At 41.0% G+C, this 22,707-nt stretch overlaps 1 protein-coding gene across 2 annotated transcripts in view; it reads left to right on the forward strand.

Moving 5' to 3' along the window:
- The window catches only part of galnt7 (UDP-N-acetyl-alpha-D-galactosamine: polypeptide N-acetylgalactosaminyltransferase 7), a 137,410-nt gene that overhangs the window by 85,625 nt on the left and 29,078 nt on the right, over positions 1-22,707 (forward strand). For both annotated transcript variants that reach the window (XM_072257654.1, XM_072257653.1), the window contains exons 3-5: positions 8,778-8,944; positions 13,751-13,881; positions 16,235-16,314. In XM_072257654.1, the coding sequence (XP_072113755.1) occupies positions 8,778-8,944; positions 13,751-13,881; positions 16,235-16,314 (378 nt within the window). The remainder of the gene's footprint in view (positions 1-8,777; positions 8,945-13,750; positions 13,882-16,234; positions 16,315-22,707) is intronic.

The raw sequence follows: 22,707 nt of genomic DNA on the forward strand, positions 1-22,707 counted from the left end.
GACCAAGGTGCACAACTCAGTATGTATAATGCATCCACACAGCTGTCCTAACACAGTTTCCACATCAGGGGCACAGAGAATTGTCTCTCCCTGTTCAGTTCTCTTTTTGGAGCATTACATAGGGAATTTGAAACATGTAGTCTATGGGCATTCCCTTTACAATCTGGCTTTAGCAGTACAGTGCCAGAATGAAGCAGCATATAGTTGATTGAAAGTTAAATTTTGTAAATAGTTCTGTATCATTCCTCCATTCAACCGGATCTCCCTCCATTAAATAAACCCCTCTCAACACCTGCATTGCCCACATCTCTGGAAGCATTCCTGATCCCACAATCTCACCCACCACCCTCAGCTGAATTCCTATCCACTAATCCTATATTCCCCCTACAGTATTGTCAATCCAATCCCTTATTTTATTTTCATCCCTCCCACCACAACTATCTGTGCTGATGTGAGCTTTCTTCTGCTTTAACACAGCCAAAGAGAAAACCTACTCAGCCTGTAGCTAAATTCTAACTCAGCTTTAGAAAAGGAGTGTAAAGTTCAAAGTAAATTTATTATCAAAGTACATATGTCACCATGTACAGCCCTGAGGCTCATTGCCTTGTGGGCATTCACAGTAGATGCTAAGAAAAACAATAGAATCAATGCAAAACTGTACACAACAAGATGGAGAAACAATATGCAAAACATAACAAACAGCAAATACAGAAAGAAAAACAAAATAAATAAGCAATAAATATCGAGAACATGGAATGAAGAGTCCTTGAAAGTGAGTTTGTGGGTTGTAATAACGGTTCAATGTTGGGGTGAGTGAAGTTATCCGCTTTGGTTCAAGAGCCTGATAACTGAGGGGTTGTAACTGTGTCTGAACCTGGTGGTGTGGGTCCTTAGGCTCCTGTACCTCCTTCCTGATGGCAGTAGTGAGAAGAGAGTTCCTCTGCTGAGCCCTCTTCTGTACTCCCTTTTCACCTATGACTGCGTTCCTGTGCATAGTTCTAACTCCATAATCAAGTTCGCAGATGACACCACGGTGGTTGGCCTGATCAGAGGGGATGACGAGACGGCCTACAGGGACGAGGTCCAGCACCTGGCCGCGTGGTGTGCCGACAACAACCTTGCCCTTAACACCCAGAAGGCCAAGGAGATCATTGTGGACTTCAGGCATGCTAGGAGCCACACTCATATCCCCACCTACATCAACGGAGCTGTAGTGGAGCATATATCAAGCTTGAAATTCCTTGGTGTCCACATTTCCAATGGATCTCACCTGGTCCCTGAACTCCTCCTCCCTGATCAAAAAGGCGCAACAGCGCCTTTATTTCCTGAGCAGCATGAAGAAAGCTCACCTCTGTCCCAGGATACTGACGGACTTTTACCGCTGTACTATTGAGAGCATACTCACCAACTGCAACTCAGTGTGGTATGGCGATTGTCCCGTATCGGACCGCAAAGCACTCCAGCGTGTGGTGAAAACTGCCCAGCGGATTATCAGCACCCAATTGCCCACCATTGAGAACATCTACCATAAACGCTGCCTGGGCAGGGCGAAAAGCATTATCAAGGATGTATCTCACTCTAACCATGGACTTTTCACTCTCCTCCCATCCGGTAGGCACTACAGGAGCCTCCGCTCCCGCACCAGCAGGCACAGGAAGAGCTTCTTCCCTGAGGCTGTGACCCTGCTGAACCTCACATCACAGCGCTAAGCAGCATTGCATCCGTATTGTACTGTCTCAGTACTTTTATAATTGTGTGCTGTAGCACTTACTTTTTATTCGCAGTTATCTTGTAAATAACACTATTCTTTGCATTTCTGGTTAGATGCTAATTGCATTTCATTGGCTTTGTATCTGTACTCGGCACAATGACAGTAAAGTTGAATCTAACCTAATCTAAAGAGAGCATAGCCTTGATGGCAGGGGTCCTTGATGATGGATGCTGCTTTCCTGCAATAGCGTTCCTTGTAAATGTGCTCAATGCTGGGGAGAGCTTTACCCATGGTGGACTGGGCTGAATCCACTACTTTTTGTAGGATTTTCCATTCTAGGACATTGGTGTTTCCATACCAGGCTGTCTTTTAACTAGTCAGTATGTTCTCCACCACACATTTATAGAAGTTGGTCAAAGTTTTAGATGACATGCCAAGTCTTCACAAACTGCTAAGAAAGTAAATGCACTACCGTGCTTTCTTAGTAATGGCACTTGCGTGCTGAACCTAAACCAGATCCTCTGCAGTTATAAGTTGCTGACCCTCTCAATTTTTCATCTCCTGATAAGGACTGGCTCTTGGACCTCCAGTTTCCTCCTGAAGTCAACAGTCATCTGCTTAATTATGCTGACATTGAATGAGACGTTGTTGTAGGAACACGCAGCCAGATTTTCAATCTCGCCTTCTATGTGCTAATTCATCACCATCTTTGATTCAACCAATAACAGTGTCATCAGCAAACTTAGATATGGCATATAACTGCCAATTTCTTATCATTTTATGTGAAACAAATGCCAAAATGTTATTATCCCATCTGAGCCACACCATTTTAGCGCACATTTTATGGTACTCTGAAATATGAAGGCAATTGATTTTAACATTGTTTGTGAAATATTTCTAAAGGGGGAAAGATTATAAGAGTTCTTTATTTCACCTTCCTTTTACTGGGTTCAAGAGCTAATTGTGCCACTTAAAACACATCACTACCTGTGTTAAATGAGGCCTCATGCAAATTTTATTATGTGCAATTAATGCCCAACTATGCTCTTAAAAAAAAAACCTGTTCTTTGTGTGAACCTGGTGTTGCCATTCCTGCGGAACACGAAAAGAGGACAAAATTAATTAATTCCAGAGTGAAGGGAATATGTGATTGGTACTGTGCTAAATAGTATTTGCATATAAACTGACCCAGTGTTTTATGCAACAGATGCATCCACTTATGATTGACATTAATAATGCTGATTGAGCATGATGGCAAAGATGTATTTTTTTTTAAGTTATATTTTCGTGCCCTTTGCACATACTGGTTTAAGGGCCAAAAAAACTTCTTGCCTATTGTACCGTGCAATTTCTGGTTTTTATTACCTCCCACTTTTTCCATAGGTAGCCTTTTACTTGACATTCAATGAAATGAAAACAACATTGAAAAACCAGAGATTCACCTATGAATTGGATGCGGTATCCAAAGGAGAAGAAAATTATACATAATTGATCCATTTTGAGTACAGAGACAAACTAATGGAAAGGTTAGCTAACAGAATAGATGTTTCAAAGATTATAAGACCATAAGACAAAGGTGCAGAAGTCAGCCATTCGGCCCATCGAGTCTGCTCCGCCATTTTATCATGAGCTGATCCATTCTCCCATTTAGTCCCACTCCCCCGCCTTCTCACCATAACCTTTGATGCCCTGGCTACTCAGATACCTGTCAATCTCTGCCTTAAATACACCCAATGACTTGGCCTCCACTGCCGCCCGTGGCAACAAATTCCATAGATTCACCACCCTCTGACTAAAAAAGTTTCTTCGCATTTCTGTTCTAAATGGGCGCCTTTCTATCCTTAAGTCATGCCCTCTCGTACTAGACTCCCCCATCATGGGAAACAACTTTGCCACATCCACTCTGTCCATGCCTTTCAACATTCGAAATGTTTCTATGAGGTCTCCCCTCATTCTTCTAAACTCCAAGGATTACAGTCCAAGAGCAGACAAACGTTCCTCATATGTTAACCCTCTCATTCCCGGAATCATTCTAGTGAATCTTCTCTGTACCCTCTCCAACGTTAGCACATCCTTTCTTAAATAAGGAGACCAAAACTGCCTACAGTACTCCAAGTGAGGTCTCACCAGCACCTTATAGAGCCTCAACATCACATCCCTGCTCCTATACTCTATTCCTCTAGAAATGAATGCCAACATTGCATTCGCCTTCTTCACTACTGACTCAACCTGGAGGTTAACTTCAAGGGTATCCTGTACGAGGACTCCCAAGTCCTGTTGCATCTCCGAACTTTGAATTCTTTCCCCATTTCAATAATAGTCTGCGCGTTATGACTTTATTTGCCAGTTAATTTTATTAATATGATTGAGAAGCATTAACTAAGCTGAAGATATTTTATGTTCCACAAATATTTGCTTGTTTAAAGGTAATTCATTTTATCAAGCAGTCTTATTAAAGGAAGTCATAGCTTGAATAACTATCCATTATATTGCAGTCCCTCAATAAATATAATGTGTCTTTCCGGTAATGGGATAAGGTTTTACACAGTTCAGTCCCAACAGCTGAATGTGGCTTTGATTCTTTAACTGGACTGGGATCATATCCAACAGGGAATCCACCACATGTCTTTAAGAAGCTGGTCTCACAAGACTGTTAATGATTATTTAAATGTTTTAGATTTCTGCTCTTTGCCATGATCTAGCCTCCAATACTAAGTAGAGTGAAACTAAGGAAATTGTTGGAAATTGCCTAAAGGAAAGAAAAAACAATCCTAGCTATCACAAATCAAGAATAATGGTGAAACTAGAAGCAGTGTATCTTCATTTGATGTTCAAAAGCCAAAATAAAGCAAATGTGGGAATTCCAGCCTTTCTTTTATGTCCCCAAATCCCTGCCAAAAACCTTTCTTGATCGTGTGTAGAATTTAGAAATGTTAGGTTGTAAATTTGACCTATTAGCCTAAAATTTTATATTTATTTAGTCATATGTTTCAGTACAAGATTTGAATTTTGTTCCAAGATTTGGTTTAAGTAAGAACTTGAGGCAGCATCCACTCGAGGGCTGCCATTTCCTTTTCAAAAGGATGTTGCTTTACTGCAAAGCATTTTTATAACCTCACACCATGTGTGTTCATTGTACAAAAGGTTTTATGTTGATACACCATAACTTTTATTTATTTGCTCGGGTTTGGCAGGAAGTAGTACTTAAAAACATGTACACAGGCAGCTGTCAAACATTAGAAACGAAAAGAATGTCCTTTTTAAGGAGCATAACCAAGAAAATTAAGCCATAAATAATTATACTTCTAATGGCTTTTACATCCCTCTGTTCTGTCTGGGTTGTGTTTGCCTCCCAAATGATTCCCTCGAGATTTCCCCTCAATAAATAAAAGTTGGAATTTTGTACAGTATTTGCCAGCAGGAAATGAGGAGAAGTGAAGATGGAGAAGATGGAGATGTAACGGAGTTGGCAAGGGGAAGAGGGAAAAACAAGTCTACTAATTACATGCTGTGGGCCTGGAGAATCAAAATCTGACAAGGAGTAGTGAGGTTGAAACCTTTTCTCCTGAAGTCCACGAGCAATGAGGGTGATGTATTACACTATAGCAAGTCAAGTACAACTGAAGGTGGCCTGATGAAAATCTACATGTTTTTATAACAAATGAGTCATTCACTTGTCTGCTCAAATTGTGGGCATGCTCTGTTGGTGCCGGAATGTGTAGCAATATTTGCGGGCTGCTTCAAGCACATCCTTAGGTCGTGTTGGTCGTTAATGCAAATGACACATTTCCCTGTGTGATTCAATGTCATATGATAAATAAATAAATGAATCCAAATCTGAAGTCTTTTCTAAGGAGCACCAGAGATTTTTTTAAAAATCAAATTTGTGAAAACCATTCATGAGAAAAGTTAGTAATATAACTTACTCAAGTTGCCTGGCAGGTAATCAAAGCAAATGTCTGCCAGAATATTTTTGCGTCATTATAAATGTGTAGTTCTACGGTTCTGAATATTTTAAATGCAGGGCAAGACACCTCGGAATTAAACTGACTACCTTGTGTATTCTGAAGCATGGAAAAATGACTGTTGTTGAATAATTTCAGATATGAGATCAAGGCTGTCATTGAACAGTAAATGATAAAAGAAAGATACATATATTTGTATGGGGTAGACCAGATGTTGATGCAGGTAAGACATACTGTAGCTCTCTGTACTGTGTGATGTTGCTAGTTAGTTCAAAATGTGCGAAAGATCTAGCGCCTCCATTCTATGTTTCACTTTCTCAGAAAATCAGGTGTTTCGGGATTAATGACTTGTGTTCTAAATCCAGCCTACGCTGAACCTACTGTATGTCCAGACAATGTAGAACCTTTGTCACACAAAAGTAAAATACATAGAATGTTTTAGTTTTCGTGTTGTTCAAAGGGTTTCATTAGAAATTGATCCATGCATCAAAAGGAATATAAAACCAAGGTGTTGGGAAGATTACTGATTGTGGACTTCAGGAAGGGTAAGACGAAGGAACACTTGCCAATCCTCATAGAGGGATCAGAAGTGGAGAGAGTGAGCAGTTTCAAGTTCCTGGGTGTCAATTGAAGGTGGACTGATGAAAATCTACATGTTTTTATAACAGATGAGTCATTCACTTGTCTGCTCAAATTGTGGGCATGCTCTGTTGGTGCCGGAATGTGTAGCAACATTCTGAGGATCTAACCTGGTCCCAACATATTAGTGCAGTTATAAAGAAAGCAAGACAGCAGCTATACTTTATTAGAGTTTGAAGAGACTTGGTATGTCAACAGATAACACTCAAAAACTCCTATAGTGGTACTGTGGAGAGCATTCTGACAGGCTGCACAGGGCCGAAAGACGTGTGGAATGCAAGAATATTCTATTGCACCCCAGCACAATATTTGCATTATATTCAAACTTGCATTGGAAAACATATATTGTAAGTTGTATAGAGTACAGATTCTTTACTTCTATAGATACATGGTGGAGAGCATACTGACTGGTTGCATCACAGCCTGATATGGAAGCATCAATGCCCTTGAATGTAAAAGCCTACTAAAAGTAGTAGACATAGCCCAGTTTATCACAGACAAAGACCTTCCTACTATTGAGCACAATTACAGGAAACGATGTTGCAAGGAAGCAGCATCCATCATAAGGACCCCCATCACCCAGGCCATGCAAAACTGGTGTTTCTGATGCACATTGATGTGACAGTTTGTCTCCAGACATCTTGTGCTTACGTTTAGTGTTCTACCAAAAAAATCTTAAGAAATTAATCAAATAGCTTCAGGAGATTAAAATTTAGTAATATCTTTTGTGCTTTTCCCTGCTTACCCCATAATGGCCTTGTCATATGTTATTGATTACAGTTGGGCATTCAACATGATCACCCCTTCAGTGTTAATCAAAAATTATCAGGCCCTGAGCCTCTGTTCTTCCCTCTGCAAATAGATTCTCAACTTCCTTGTTGGGAGACAGTGGTCAGTGCAGATTGGTAAAAACACCTCTCCTCAGTGACAGGCTCCACTCTCTCTGGCTCTACCATCGTTAGGAGTTTGAGGAAATTTTTGTGCATCACCAAAAACTCTTGCACATTTCCATAGCTTTACAGTGGAGAGCGTTCTAACTGGTTGCATGACAAGCTGGTATGAAGGATCTAATGCAGACATCCCACCCTGCAAAAACTCATTTCTGGGAGGTAGCACCATCAATTTGTGGGAGACTTCCGGGAGAGGTGGGATGTCTGCAATAGAGTAGCTCCTTAGCAGCTGGCCAGCTAGTTTAAATAACGTTAGCTATGCTAATAAACGAATGACACCTGTTAAGCTCACCTCAACACGTCTTTTACAGCCTTAACCCACCATGGGCAATAGAAAAATCACTGTTGCAAACAGTGCAGTGAACAACACTGTCATTATTTTTGACCCCTATTAGGCAGGGGTACACTTTAGTGTAGTCTGGGGTGACGTACGTTTTATATTTTTTTTGGAACACTCTGCCATGGCGCGCTCTCATTCATGCTCTCTCTCCCTCTATCTCTCTCTCTCACGTCGCTCGCGCGCTCTCGCTTGCTTTCTCTCTCGCTCGCTTGCTTGCTCTCGCTCTCTCTCGTGGTTGCTCTCGCGCTCTCTCTTGCTTTCTCTCGCTCGCTCTCAAAAAAATTGATTTCCGTGATATTGTATATAATTTGCGGGCATCGGAGCCACTATTAATATGTGGGAGACTCCCGGAACTTCTGGGAGAGGTGGGATGTCTGCTGATGCATGGAAGCACAAGAGGGTTTTAGACTCAGCCAGCTCCATCACAGGCACAACCCATCTCACCTTCAAGGACATTTTCAAGAGGCAGTGACTAAGAAGGTGACATCCATTACTAAGGACCCTCACTATCCAGGGCATGCCCTTTGTTACTACCATCAAGGAGGAGGTGCTGGATCTTGTAGACCCACACTCAGTGACTACCTCTCCACCATCAAATTTCTGAACACTACCTCATTATTTCTTTATATATTTATTTTGTAACTTGTGGTGATTTTATGTCTTTGTATTCTATTGTTACCACAAAACAGCAAATTTAATGACATTTAAGTCAGTGATGATAAACCAAATTCTAATGTTGGTGTCATCTGCAAATTTTCAAATTGCATTCTCAGGTCCAAATAAGTCCATATAAGTGGTGAACAGCAGTTTATCCAAATTGACCCTTATAAAACATCATGGTCTAGAAATTGAATCACAGGTGCATTCAGGTTTTATTGAAAATTTCTTAAAATAGTAGACCTCACTTGAGTTGTATGAAGCCTGTAATATTTGTTCCAGCCCTCAGTGTTCAGAAACACTAACGTACAGATAATCACTAACATGCGCATCACCGTGATAGCAGTTCTGTAACTTAACAGCTGCATGTGTGACCTTTGCTTTGAGGAATATGGATGCTGAATATAGCTCACACAATTGATAATAGCTGATAAGCAATTTGCTTCAGTATTTTTTTTGTCTTGGGATCTCAGCTTAATAAAAGAACTTTCTAAGTTAAGTCTTCTTCTCACTAGATGCAAGTATTGGAATTACGATGAACGTCTGCTGACATCCAGTGTTATCATTGTCTTCCATAATGAAGGATGGTCAACACTTATGAGAACTGTCCACAGTGTAATCAAGAGGACACCCAAAAAGTACCTAGCAGAAATTGTTCTAATTGACGATTACAGTAACAAAGGTAAGAGCTTCCTTCCTTTTAGGGACCGAAATCTTGCCCTGTAACATTACCCCTCTGCTTTTTTGTCCTTTTAAGATGCTTATAAATGGCTCCATGCCCTTTCTGGCATCTTCCCCCTTCCTTCTCAGTCCTGAAGAAGGGTCTCAGCCTGAGATGTCAGCTATCTATTCATTTCCATAGATGCTGCCTGACCTGTTGGGTTCCTCCAGCATTTTATATATGTTTCCATGACCAATATTTTTTGCCATGTTCTAAAATCGAAGGGCTAATATGGGAAATAAGTTGATATTTATGTCAAGTTTGTTGACCTCCAGATCTCTGTAGACATTTATCAGTCAGTGAATTTAATTTCTAAATATAATATCGCAGTTTAGAAACTGTGACAATGTATATTTTAGCAGCAAGCTCCCACAAACCCCGGTAACCTAATCTAGTTTAGTGATATTAATTACATGATAAATCATGGCCAGGCTGGTGGGTATAACTTCTCCTGTTTCCACAACACCCAGAGATTTGCTGGTTATGAAGGTAATTAGTTACTTTAAACTTCTCCTGGTGTGAATAGATGGCAAGTGAGTTGGAGGAGAAATTGATTAGTCTGTGAGAGGAGAATATAGTACAGGAAAATAAGTGAGCAACTTATTTTGGTGGGTGGTGGGATGGAGATAAGCCTCTACCAAAGAAGGTATAAAGCTCTCCTTCCCTCCAGTAGCCTGTAGGCCACCCCTGGGCCAGCAGTAGCACCTGCTTAGCCCCCCGATCAGGGTCACGCGAAGCCTTGGGAGCAGGTGGTGGATGGTGGTATGAGCATCTGGTGCATATCACAAGTCCTGGTTATGTGACCACCGACGCCAGGCAGACTATCTCTGAAGAGTATTGATACTGGCTGGAGTCACCCATCTTGTAAAGATACTGCCCAGAAGGCATTGGCAAACCACTTCTTTAGAAACATTTGCCCAGAACAATCATGGTCATGGATAAGACCACGATTGCCCACATTAAGTCAACACGGCACATGATGGTGATGATAAACTTATCTTAGGTGGCACAATAGCTTAGCAGTTAGCATAACACTTTTAGAGCACCAGCAGCCTGGGTTCAATACCTGCCACTTTTCGTAAAGAGTTTGTACGTTATCCCCACGACCTCATAGGTTTTCTCCAGGTTCTCTTGTTTCCTCCCACATTCCAAAGACATAGGATTAGGATTAGTGAGTTGTTGTCATGCTATGTTCACATTGGAAGCAAAGTGACACTTGCGGGTGGCACGCAGGTACATCCTCAGACTGTGTTGGTCATTGACGCAAACAACACATTTAACTGTATATTTCATTATTTAGATGTACTTGTGATTAATAAAGTTAATTTAAACTAATCAAAGGGGATATATGAAAATCCTTTGAGGGATGACGTTAACTCTGAGCTGAATAGCCTCCTCTGATCCCATATGAGAATATAAGAAACTATAATGTAATGTGATTCCTCACTTTTGTTCATTCTTTCCTGTGCATTTACCATCTGGCATCCATTGCCTAGCCTGGAATTTGTTTTACAGTTTAAAAAAAAAGTATAACATTTTCAGGAATCCACAAGGGGGCATCATTTTGCAAGAGATTCTGCAGATGCTCAAAACCCAGAGCTACACACAAAATGCTGGAAGAACCCAGCAGGTCAGGCAGCATCTATGGAAAGGAATAAAGAGTTGACAGTTCAGGCCTAGACCTTTCATCAGGACTAGTCTCAACCCGAAACGTCGACTCTTTATTCCATTCCCTAGATGCTCTCTGACCTGTTGAATTCCACATTTTGTGTGTGTTGCTCATCATTGTAGAAGCTCCTTGCTTTGGGACGGCACTTTAATATGGAATTTATAGCAATATGTGAACAAAATGAAAATTTTACTCTTGACTCTGAGGAACTCACACTGATTCCCAGCACTTCTGCTCCCTCATATTGGTAAAATAGGCATTTCCACACTAGGTAGGCACTTTCACCTCCACTTCTACCCCACCACTGCTAATTTCAGATAATCAGTTTAAATAAAAACAGCCTTGAAAACAGTAGCCACAAAACTACTGGATTGTTTGTTAGAGCCGTCTGATTCACCAAAGTCCTTTGGGGAAGAAAATCTGTCACCCTTATATGGGTAGTCATGGGCAATTAGGAATGGACAATGCATGCTGATGGTGCCACTGATGTCCACGTACTGGAAACAAGTGGAAACAAAAATAAAAATGACGACATTAAGTTGAAGCTGTTCTCAGGTCTGCTGGTAGCCACAATCCAGCACATGTAGGCTATCATTTTTTTAATTCATTAACTTTTTTAGCTAAGTTCTTATGAGTCCTGATGAAAGATTTTCACCTGAAAGTCGACTGTTCTTTAGCGTAACCTGCTGACTTCCTCCAGCGTTTTGCAAGTTGTTCAATGTTCTTATAACCAGCAGCGCCATTTCCGAAAGAAAATAAGATATAGCAGAAGCAAATTAGGCCATTTGGCCCATCGAGTTTGCTCCACCATTTCATCATGGCTGATCCAGTTTCCCCCTCAGCCCCAATCTCTTGCCTTCTCCCCGTAACCCTTCGTGCCCTGACCAATCAAGGATCTATCAACCTCTGCCTTAAATATACCCAATGACTTGGCCTCCAAAGCTGCCCATGGCAACAAATTCCACAGATTCACCACTCTCTGGCAAAAGAAATTCTTCCTCATCTCTGTTTGTAAAAGAACACCCCTCTATTCTGAGACGGTGTCCTCTGGTCTTAGACGCCCCCACCGCTGGAAACATCATTTCCACATCCACTCTATCTCCCTAGGGCCCAGGCACTCTTGGTTGTCAATTAATCAGCTTGATGAAATTTAGCTTACTTTTAGAGTAACCAGATGGATTTCTGATAATGTCAGCTCACCCTTCTAAAGTGATTCAAAAAAAAGTTTCCTCAGCATTAGTTGCTAAATGTAGTTTGGCATAATTTAAGTATTAAACCAAGTAACCTTAATGCATAGTTATCTAAAAATTAGACCCATTTATTCATGCTTTTGTGTGTGATTTGTACAGAAGTACTCATTTCTGCACATGATAACACACTGGCATGTACTTCAGAGCTGATTAGCGACAATCTGGAAATTGGCACATGGACATACAGGTTTAATTCATTTTACACATCTAAAGTTCGCCCAGTGTCAGGCACACATCTAATGACATAATATGGAGCACAGCAGACATGGCAAGGGAAAAAGGGAGTGAAGCCCTAAAGAGATAAGAATGTAAAGTAGCCCCACTGGGGTCAAGATATTTTATCCACAATCTCTACCAACCTAATTTCCCAGTGTTCCATTGTTGCACATAAACATCACTCACACAGATCACAACATCTCTATATTACACCTATCAACTCAAAACACTTTGATTACCAGCTTCTTAATCCCTGTACTTTACAATGGCATTGGACCATTTGTATTATAGGAATTGATTAGATAGCCCATCAGTGGAGAAGCAGTTACAGATTGGGTCACAGCTTTGCAGAATACACCCCCCTTCCATTCAGTTTGCAAAGGTGACCCTGAGCTTCCAATTGTCTCTCACTTCAGTTCCCTGGTGCTGTCCCACTCTGACCTCTCCACCTTGAGTCTTATTGCTCTGATTGCAGATGTGATTATGTTACTAAACTATAAATTGCAGACACTGGACTAGTGACACGGATCATCAGTTATGTTGTAATTATCCATTCCATTATTGGTAGTCATTTCAGAAATTAAACTGCTTTGAATAAGAACAAAAAATATGGAAATACTCAACGGTCAGGCCACATCTGTGAGAAAATTTCAGAATCAGGTTTAATATCACTGGCAAATGTTGTGAAATTTGATAAATGTGTGTCAGTACAATGCAATATATGATAATATTTTTTTTAACTGTGATTTACAGTAAGTGTTTGTGTATCAAATAATTCAGTGTCCATCCAGACATCAGGTGGCAGAGGGAAAGGAGCTGTTCCTGAATTGCTGAGTGTATGCCTTCAGGCTTCTGCATCTCCTTCCTGATGGTAACAGGCCTCTTCCCAATTAACGTTTCAGATTGAATTCTCACCACAGATCCTATGATATTCCCACCTTCTTTGCTTTCAGAATTTTCCTAAATCTCTACCAACAGATTTCCGCGTAGTTAAAATTTGTAAGTTTAAAATCTCTCATCAAGCGACAGCACTCATTTTGTACGTACAGATTTAATTGCATGAAGCTGTGACGTGGTTTCACATTCAGTCCATTCTTTTGAAAAGAAATGCTACTGCACACAGAGCACAGAAATAGGTCTTTCGGCCCACCTAGTCAATATTGACCTGATCTTCTGCCGCGTCCCATATGCTTGCACCTGAACTATATCCGTTCAAACCCTTCCCAGCTATGTACCTATCTGACATCTCCCAAATGTTACAATTGAACCTGCATTCACTATTTTCAGTGGCAGTTCATTCCATACTCTGAGTGAAGAAGTTCACTGTCCAATTCCATTTACATATTTCACCTTTCACCCTGAACCTATGACCTCTAGTCCTAGTATCACCCAACCTGTGAGGAGAAGGCCGGCGTATATATACCCCTCATAATTGTGTACACCTCTTTGGATCTCTCATTCCCAGCATTCCAGGGAATAAAGTCCTATGGACATGACTCTTTGTCCATGAAGTCTTTTGGACTTGACTGCCCAGAGTTTTGCACCATGGGCTGTTTTTTAATTGTAGCATTAACTTCAAAATTAGTTTGGCTTCAAATAATTTACTGTTTTTTGTTGTTGTCTTGTCTCCAGCACATTTAAAAGAAAGATTAGACGAGTATTTGAAACAATGGAATGGATTAGTCAAAGTATTTCGAAATGAAAGAAGGGAAGGATTAATTCAAGCACGAAGTATTGGTGCTCATAAAGCAACACTTGGACAGGTAGAGTATGGATTCTTATTCATTCAAATTCTGCATGATGTGGAAAAGGATCTTTTTCTAGAATATTAGTTGAAATTCTCAACTAACGGCCCAGAGACTTTTCAAATTCTACTAGAGCAGCAAGGCAATTTAAATTCAGTTTATTAAATAAGTCTGAATAAAATAGATGAAACTGCTGGATTGTCATAAAAACCCATCTGGTTCACTTATATGCTTTAAAAATCGAAATCTTATTCACAACAATATGTTTAACTGTTCAGTGTCTTAGAATTGTTTCAGCACAGATGGAAACTGTATACAAGTTTTATACCGGAGCAACTCACTAGTTCCATCTACTGTCTTCTTCCGTGCAGCTTTGCAAATTTGTTTTCACCATATATTTATTCAATCCCCTTTTGAAGTCCACAATACGCATTCCAGATTCCTACAACGCACTGCATTAAAATATTCTCCCAAATCACTGTTAATTTGCTTTCCCTTTGTTTCATACTGTGACTTCTAATCCTTGTCACCTCCACCAGTGGGAACACCTGTGAATATCCACTCAGTCCACACTCCTTATCATTTTAAATACTTTTATCAGATCTCCTAAAGCCTTCTCCCTAAAGAAAAACAGTCTCAGCCTCTTTCCGTTCTTTTAACTATAGTCCCTCATCACAGAAACTATTCTGGTAAGCTTTGACATTCTTCCTATAATGCCGTAACCAGAATTGAATAGAATACTCCAGGTGAGGTAGGACTAATGTTCGACAAAGGATTGCCATGGCTCCTCTGCTGTAGCATTGGCTGATAAATGGTATAATTATATAACCATTTCCCAATCTGTCCTAACACGTTTCTATGAAATGTGCACCCACCCTTTCAGGTCCCTCTGTTTTTAGAACAATTGTCTTTATTCTATATTGTCACTTCTCACTCTTTGCAACTAAAATGATTCTTATATTAAACTTAATTTACCTGCTGTACAAGCCTGTTTATGCCCTTCTACAATTTGCCGCTATCCTCTTTCCCCACAATGAGGTTCATATTAATCACGTATATTTACTAGAATCTTGGTTTAATGAGAGAGTAACATTGACCATTAGGTCACTATTTCCATATCCAAAGAGCATTAAACAATTATGGTCAGTGCTCCTATGAAATCTTACTAAGCGTCCCACAAGGTTAAAGTGACTTACCAACTTTAAGTTTAGCCAAATTTTCTACTGCCATCACGCTAAGAGTTTTTAACATACCTTCACTTGTACTTTCAAAACACCCATTTCCCTGATGAAGACTGATGCAAAGTATTCAGTGCCTTAACAGTGTTGGATTCTGATGGTTTAATCGAATGTTCTTTCAGAAGTTGGGAAAGAGGCACATAGTGTGTTGCTTCACGATAATTTTATTAAGCATTAAGAGAAGAAAGAGAGTTGGAAACGGACAGTGATAGAGGTCTACTAATTGAGGAGAGGGAGATTCAAAAGATGGTGCCTAGCATGGAGCAGCTCTTTTTATACCCCATAGATAAGAAAAATTCCATTCAAATTTGTAGATAAGAGTCAACCAATTAGAAAGCTTTTATTCAAATAATGCAGTACCAAGAGAAGCTTCCAGAACTTTCTAAAATCATACCAGTATAACCATTAGGGGACACACTGAACAACCACATATGCACACTATGACCATTGGGAAGCATACTAAGCATTTGCTTGCGTTTAAGTAATTATATAAAATGCAAGCAGACAATTATTAAACTGCAAAGAAAATAGCAATTAAGCAGTTGGATCTAACAACAATGCCCTTGGCATTGATGTGTGGAGTCCCATTTTTGTCCTTAATAGTCCCCACTCTTCCAAGGTTATATTATCTTATTATACTATTCATATGCCACCCTTTGCTTTATCATTTAAATTGGTTGCTAGTCTTTTCTCACTTACTTTGTTTGTCTCCATTTGAGTTTTCAGTTCCGCTCTTGACTTTTCTGCAATCAAACTGGTATTTATTTCCTTCACAATGTCTGTGAGCTCCACCATGATACTACCACCAGTCACATCTTCCACTCTTCTATCCTCACCCGCTTCTTCCCATCCCACAGCATCTTCCTTTCGTAACCAGAGAAGATGCACCTCTTCCCTTCCCACCGACCAAGACTCAAAACAATCATTCCAGGTGAAGCTGTCATTCAGCTTGCGCTCCCTCCAATCTAGTAAAATGTACTCCATTTTATCTTTTTCCCAGTTTATTTATGTAAATTGTATGACTGTCAATAAACGAAACATTCCCTAAAATGTGGTTATGTCACTCAAGGATCTAGCATTACTCGGTCACGGTTACAGCATCAATTGCAAAACCTTTATTCCTTAATTTCCAGGTCTTGATATATCTTGATGCCCATTGTGAAGTTGGACATAACTGGTATGCACCACTTATAGCCCCCATTACTGCAGACAGGTAAGATGAGCTGTTTTCCTTCAAATGCAGTTCAAGAAATTGGGAAATCAGATACTAGTAGTTAGATTACGTGAGATTGTAGTTTGTTTCCATTTCATACCCATTTTTGAATTGTAACTTATTTACTACTCCCAACTACCTTTTGAGAGTGTGTGATGTGTCACCTTATTGAATTACTGAAGTTTTTCTAGTGAAGAAGCTCCCACAATACTATTAAGTAAAGAGTTCCAGGTGTTAGACCCAGTGACAATGATATATTTATAAAATGTTGAAGTAGAACCTGCAGGTGGTGGTGTCCCCGTGTGCCTACTGCCTTTGTGCTTGGAAGTAGAGATTGTAGAGTACACGTAATTCAGGCCCTCTACTTCAGCAATGAAGGAAATGAATGCTTAGGCTTGCAAATGAGGTAAAACTCCAGCAGTTTCCTCTGCCCTGGATGGTATTGAGTTTTGCTTTTGGAAATTCCCTGAACCAGGGATATGGCAAATATCCCATCATGCTCTTGACTTGTGCCTTGTAGATGGGAAGAACTTATCAAAAGGTTGCTTAAGTTTGTCATAACCAAGGGTGGTATTGGGAATAAGCTCCTACTACCTATTAAATGCTCCCAATGGTATGCGTCTCAAATCGCCTCTGACAACCAAGTCCAGCTCCTGGACTTCACATGTAGCTTGGCTACTAAGCCCAGCGGAACAATTTTCACTGACAGGAGAAGGGGCAAAGGCAAGTTACTGGCAGCTTAAAATCAGTTGCTTTGGGCAGATGGGGCTCATCTCGGAGAAAGAAAACTCCGATCTCAAACCTCCACTGCCTTGTGGCTATACACACTCATGAGGGAAGCTTTAACAATAAACCCCAAATGGAAAATACAGAGCTGGAGTCCCTAAGGCAGTTGAGTTCAACGCTGATTGGCAACTCCTGCGACACTGCTGGTGCCAAATTGTATTGGTCTCTGCAGTTTATTTGGATTCATTAGCTGTGTGGAGAGGGGTGCCCGCAACATGGGCAACAGCTTGCCCTCCATATTGTACTGCCCTGGTTTGCGTGTCATGTAGACAGCTAGCATGCAGCATCCATGGTTGACCCCAACCAACAGAGGGCCTAATATCAAAAGGATAAACATTTATTCTTTTTAATAGGTCTTAGATCAGCACCAACACTAAGAGCTTTGCACTGCAAAGTCAAAAATCTTTTGAGTGTATTGGAGAAATGAAACAAAAACAGCACTAAATCTCCTATGCGCTTTTGGGAAAAGTAGAAAATTGATTAATGTCTTTATATCATTATTCCTTCAATTTCAATGCTTTAAAGGGACAGTCTAGTGATTTGTACCAGTGCTATGTCTGAGAAAGCAGCCATGCACAAAATGGCTTCTGTGTTTTACTTGCATGGAATTTGAAGTTCAGTGCAACTTACAGTATATCACTATGAGATATGATGACATCTATACAGCTTTCAGTATTTTCTTCTTCAATGTACCTATCCTTGCACCATTCAAAGAGCCTTTGTAGATTTGTATAATCAGTAAAGGATCATTTAATTAATTTATTTTATTTAGAGATACAGCACAGTACCAGGCCCTTCCGGCCCAATGAGTCTGTCACCCAGTTCCACCAATGTGACCAATTAACCTACTAACCCGATTTTCTGGATTCTTGAACATCAGTTTCTTGAACTTAAGGTAATTACTCCCCCTTCTCCTTCGCCATTCCCCCTTCCTTCTCTCACCTATCTTCTTATCTGCCCATCATCTAGTGTTCCTCCCCCTTCCCTTTCTTCTGTTACCTCTCCTCTCAGATTGCCCATTCTCCAGCCCTTTATCTCTTTCAACAATGACTTCCCAGCTCTTTACTTCACCCCTTCCCCTTTCCCGGTTTCACCTATACCCTACGACCTTGTAGTTCTTCCTCTCCTCCCCCCAACTTCTTGCTCTGACTTCTAATCTCTTTTTTTCCAGTCCTGACGACGGGTCTCAGCCCAAAGCACCAACTGTTTACTCTTTTTCCATATATGCTGTCTGCCCTGCTGAGTTCCTCCAGCGTTCTGTGTGTATCACTTTGATTTCCAGCATCTGCAGATCTTCTCTTGTTTGTGAACCTACTAACCCGTACATCTTTGGAATGTGGGAGGAAACTGGAGCACCTGGAGGAAACCCACGCTGTCACAGGGAGAACCTGAAAGCTCCTTATAGACAGTGGAGGAAGTGAATCTAGGTTGCTGACGCTGTAATAAAGTTACACTAATCACTGTGCTCCATGCCACCCTCTAACAAGTGAAAATCTAACCAGCTCCCCTTGGCATTATGTGCGATTACTGTTTCCCACTAGCAGCATCTTGGTGCTTTACAATGATCAGACATTTAATCGCATCTGCTACACAGTACTGTGCAAAAATCTGAGGCACATATATATAGCTAGGTGCGTAAGACTTTTCTATAGTACTGTATATGATGTCTTTCCAGTTACCAAATAACCTTTCATGTTACTGAGCTAATACAAAGGTAAGTACTCTTATTTCTGTTTCCCAACCACCTTCATATTTTAACCAACAGACAGTACTGTGCAAAGGTCTAATGCATCCTAGCTATATATAAGTGCCTTAGACTTGCACAGTGCTATATAAATATTAGGCAAGAAAACAGGTCAGGAGCTACAAAGAATATCTGCTTTCTGACATGCCAATAGTTTTCTAGTATTTACAAGGCAGAAAGTTAAGAATGTGGTGGGATACTTGCATAGATGAATTCAGCTTCAATATAAATTGTGCATCTCAAAATTATCCAGGATAAACTCACCACTTGAATAATACCCTATCCATTAGCTCACGTGTTCAATTTTGCTGCTGTTTTTCAATAGGTGGAATAATATTATAATGGGAGAAGCCATTACAACCATGTACAATGCTATTCATTGCAGCAGAACCTGAGCAGCACATAAAAGAGATTTTAAATTGCCATTGACAGAGCATTTTGCAATAAGTGACGTATTCATGTGGGTATTTAAATTACATTTGTACTGAGTTTCTTCTAGGAGCTCGCCAATTAATAGCCCAAAAACTGCAGTGCTTTACAAAATTGGTGGGCCACCATCTTCTCAAGGGCAGTTGGGAATGACTAATGAATGCCGACCTTACTAAAGGCATCGATATCCCAAGAGTATCATTTAAAAATATATTTAATTCAGTTTTGCATAAAAACACTTGAATGATTAGTAGCCACGACTTCTCTATGTCTCTAGGTTTGAATGATAAGCACTTGCATAAGCTAATTGTACTGATTAATTCTCTCGGGTGATTAGGATGCTGTGACCTCATTTGTTATGGAAACATAGAAAACCAACAGCACAATACAGGTCCTTCAGCCCACAATGCTGTGCTGAACATGTACTTACTTTAGAAATTACCTAGGGTTACCCATAGCCCTCTATTTTTCTAAGCTCCATATACCTATCCAGGAATCTCTTAAAAGGCTATTGTATCCGGCTCCATTACAGTCCCCGGCAGCCCATTCCATGCACTGACTGGTCTCTGCGTAAGAAAACTTACCCCTGACATCCCCTCTGTACCTTCTTAAAAGCACCTTAAAACTGTGCCTTCTCATGTTAGTCATTTCAGCCCTGAGAAAAAGCCTCTGACTATCCACACCATCAGTGCCTCTCATCATCTTATACACCTCTATCAGGTCCCCTCTCATCCTCCGTTGCTCCAAAGAGAAAAGGCCAAGTTCACTCAACCTGTTCTCATAAGGCATGCTCCCCAATCCAGGCAATATCCTTTTAAATCTCCTCTGCACCCTTTCAACAGTTTCCACCTACTTCCTATAGTGAAGTGACCAGAACTGAGCACAATACTCCAAGTGGGGTCTGTCCAGGGTTCTATACAGCTGTAACATTACCTCTTGGTTCTTTAACTCAATCCCATGGTTGCTGAAGGCCAATGCACTGTATACCTACTCATGCACACAGACAACCTGCGCAGCAGCTTTGAGTGTCCTATAGACTCGGACCCCAAGATCCCTCTGATCCTCCACACTGCCAAGAGTCTTACCATTAATACTACATTCTGGCGACATATTTGACCTACGAAAATGAACCACCTCACACTTATCTGAGTTGAACTCCATCTGCCACTTCTCAGCCCAGTTTTGCATCCTATTGATGTCCTGCTGTAACCTCCGACTGCCCTCCACACTATCCACAACACCCCCAACCTTTGTGTCATCAGCAGATTTACTAACCCATCCCTCCACTTCCTCATCCAGGTCATTTATAAAAATCACGAAGAAAAGAGGTCCCAGAACAGATCCCTGAGGCACACCACTGGTCACCAATCTCCATGCAGAATTTGACCTGTCTAACTCTTTGCCTTCTGTGGGCAAGCCAATTCTGGATCCACAAAGCAAGGTCCCCTTGGATTCCATGCCTCCTTACTCTCTGAATAAGCCTTACATGGGGTACCTTATCAAATGCCTTGCTGAAATCCATATATACTACATCTACTGCTCTACCTTCATCAATGTGTTTTGTCACATTCTCAAAAAAGTCAATCAGGCTCGTAAGGCACGACCTGCCTTTGACAAAGCCATGTTGACTATTCCTAATCATATTATGCCTCTCTAAATGTTCATAAATCCTGCCTCTCAGGATCTTCTCCATCAACCTACCAACCACGGAAGTAAGACTCACTGATCTATAATTTCCTGGGCTATCTCTACTCCCTTTCTTGAATAAGGAAACAACACCTGCAACCCTCCAATCCTCCGGAACCTCCTTCGTCCCCATTGATGAAGCAAAGATCATTGCTAGAGGCTCAGCAATCTCCTCCCTCGCCTCCCACAGTAGTCTGGAGTACATCTCGTCTGGTCCCGTTGACTTATCCAACTTGATGCTTCCCAAAAGCTCCAGCACATCCTCATTCTTAATGTCTATATTCTCAAGCTTTTCAGTCTGCTGCAAGTCATCCCGATGATCACCAAAGTTCCTTGTCCATAGTGAATACTGAAGCAAAGTATTCATTAAGTACCTCTGCTATTTCCTCCGGTTCCATGCACACTTTTCCACTGTCAGACTTGATTGGTCCTATTCTCTCACATCTTATCCTCTTGCTCTTCACATACTTGTAGAATGCCTTGGGGTTTTCCTTAATCCTGCTCACCAAAGCCTTCTCATGGCCCCTTCTGACTTCCCTAATTTCATTCTTAAGCTCCCTCCTGTTATCATTATAACTTTCTAGATCTGTAACATTACCTAGTTTTTTGAACCTTTCATAAGCTTTTCTTCTTGACTAGATTTTCAATAGTCTTTGTACACCGTGGTTCCTGTACCCTACCATCCTTTCCCTGTCACATTGGAACTTACCTATGCAGAACACCACACAAATATCCACTGAACATTTGGCACATTTCTGCCATACATTTCCCTGAGAGCATCTGTTCCCAATTTACGCTTCCAAGTTCCTGCCTGATAGCTTCATTATTCCCCTTACTCCAATTAAACGTTTTCCTAACTTGTCTGTTCCTATCCCTCTCCAATTCTGTGGTAAAGGAGATAGAATTGTGATCACTATCTCCAAAATGCTCTCCCACTGGGAGGCCTGACACCTGACCAGATTCATTTCCCAATACCAGACCAAGTACAGCCTCTCGTCTTGTAGGCTTATCTATATATTATATCAGGAAACATTCCTGAACACACCTAACAAACTCCACCCCATCTAAACCCCTTGCTGTAGGGAGATGCCAGTCAATACTGGGGGAAAGTAAAATCTCCCACCACGACAACCCTGTTATTATTGCATCTTTCAAGAATCTATCTCCCTATTTGCTCCTCGATGTCCCTGTTACTATTGGGTGGTCTATAAAAAACACCCAGTAGAGTTATTGACCCTTCCTGTTCCTAACTTCTACCCACAGAGACTCAGTAGACAATCCCTCCATGACTTCCTCCTTTTCAGCAGATGTGACACTATCTATGATCAGGAGTGCCATGCCCCCACCTCTTTTGCTTCCCTCCTTGTCCTTTCTGAAACATCTAAAGCCTGGCACTCTAAGTAGCCATTCCTGCCCCTGAGCCATCCAAGTTTCTGTAATGGCCACAACATCACAGCTCCAAGTACTGATCCACGCTCTAAGTTCATCTGCTTTGTTCTTGATACTCCTTGCATTAAAATAGACGCGTCTCAAACCATCAGTCTGAGCGTAAGTCTTCTCTATCACCTGCCTATCCTTCCTCTCTCACTGTCTACAAGCTTTCTCAATTTGTGAGCCAACCGCCCCTTCCTCCGTCTCTTCAGTTCGGTTCCCACCCCCCAGCAATTCTAATTTGAACTCTCCCCAATAGCATTAGCAAACCTCCCTGCCAGGATATTGGTCCCCCTCGGATTCAAGTGCAACCCATC

The sequence above is a fragment of the Mobula birostris genome, chromosome 5 (genome assembly GCF_030028105.1).
Source record: "Mobula birostris isolate sMobBir1 chromosome 5, sMobBir1.hap1, whole genome shotgun sequence".
Lineage (NCBI taxonomy): Eukaryota > Metazoa > Chordata > Chondrichthyes > Myliobatiformes > Myliobatidae > Mobula > Mobula birostris.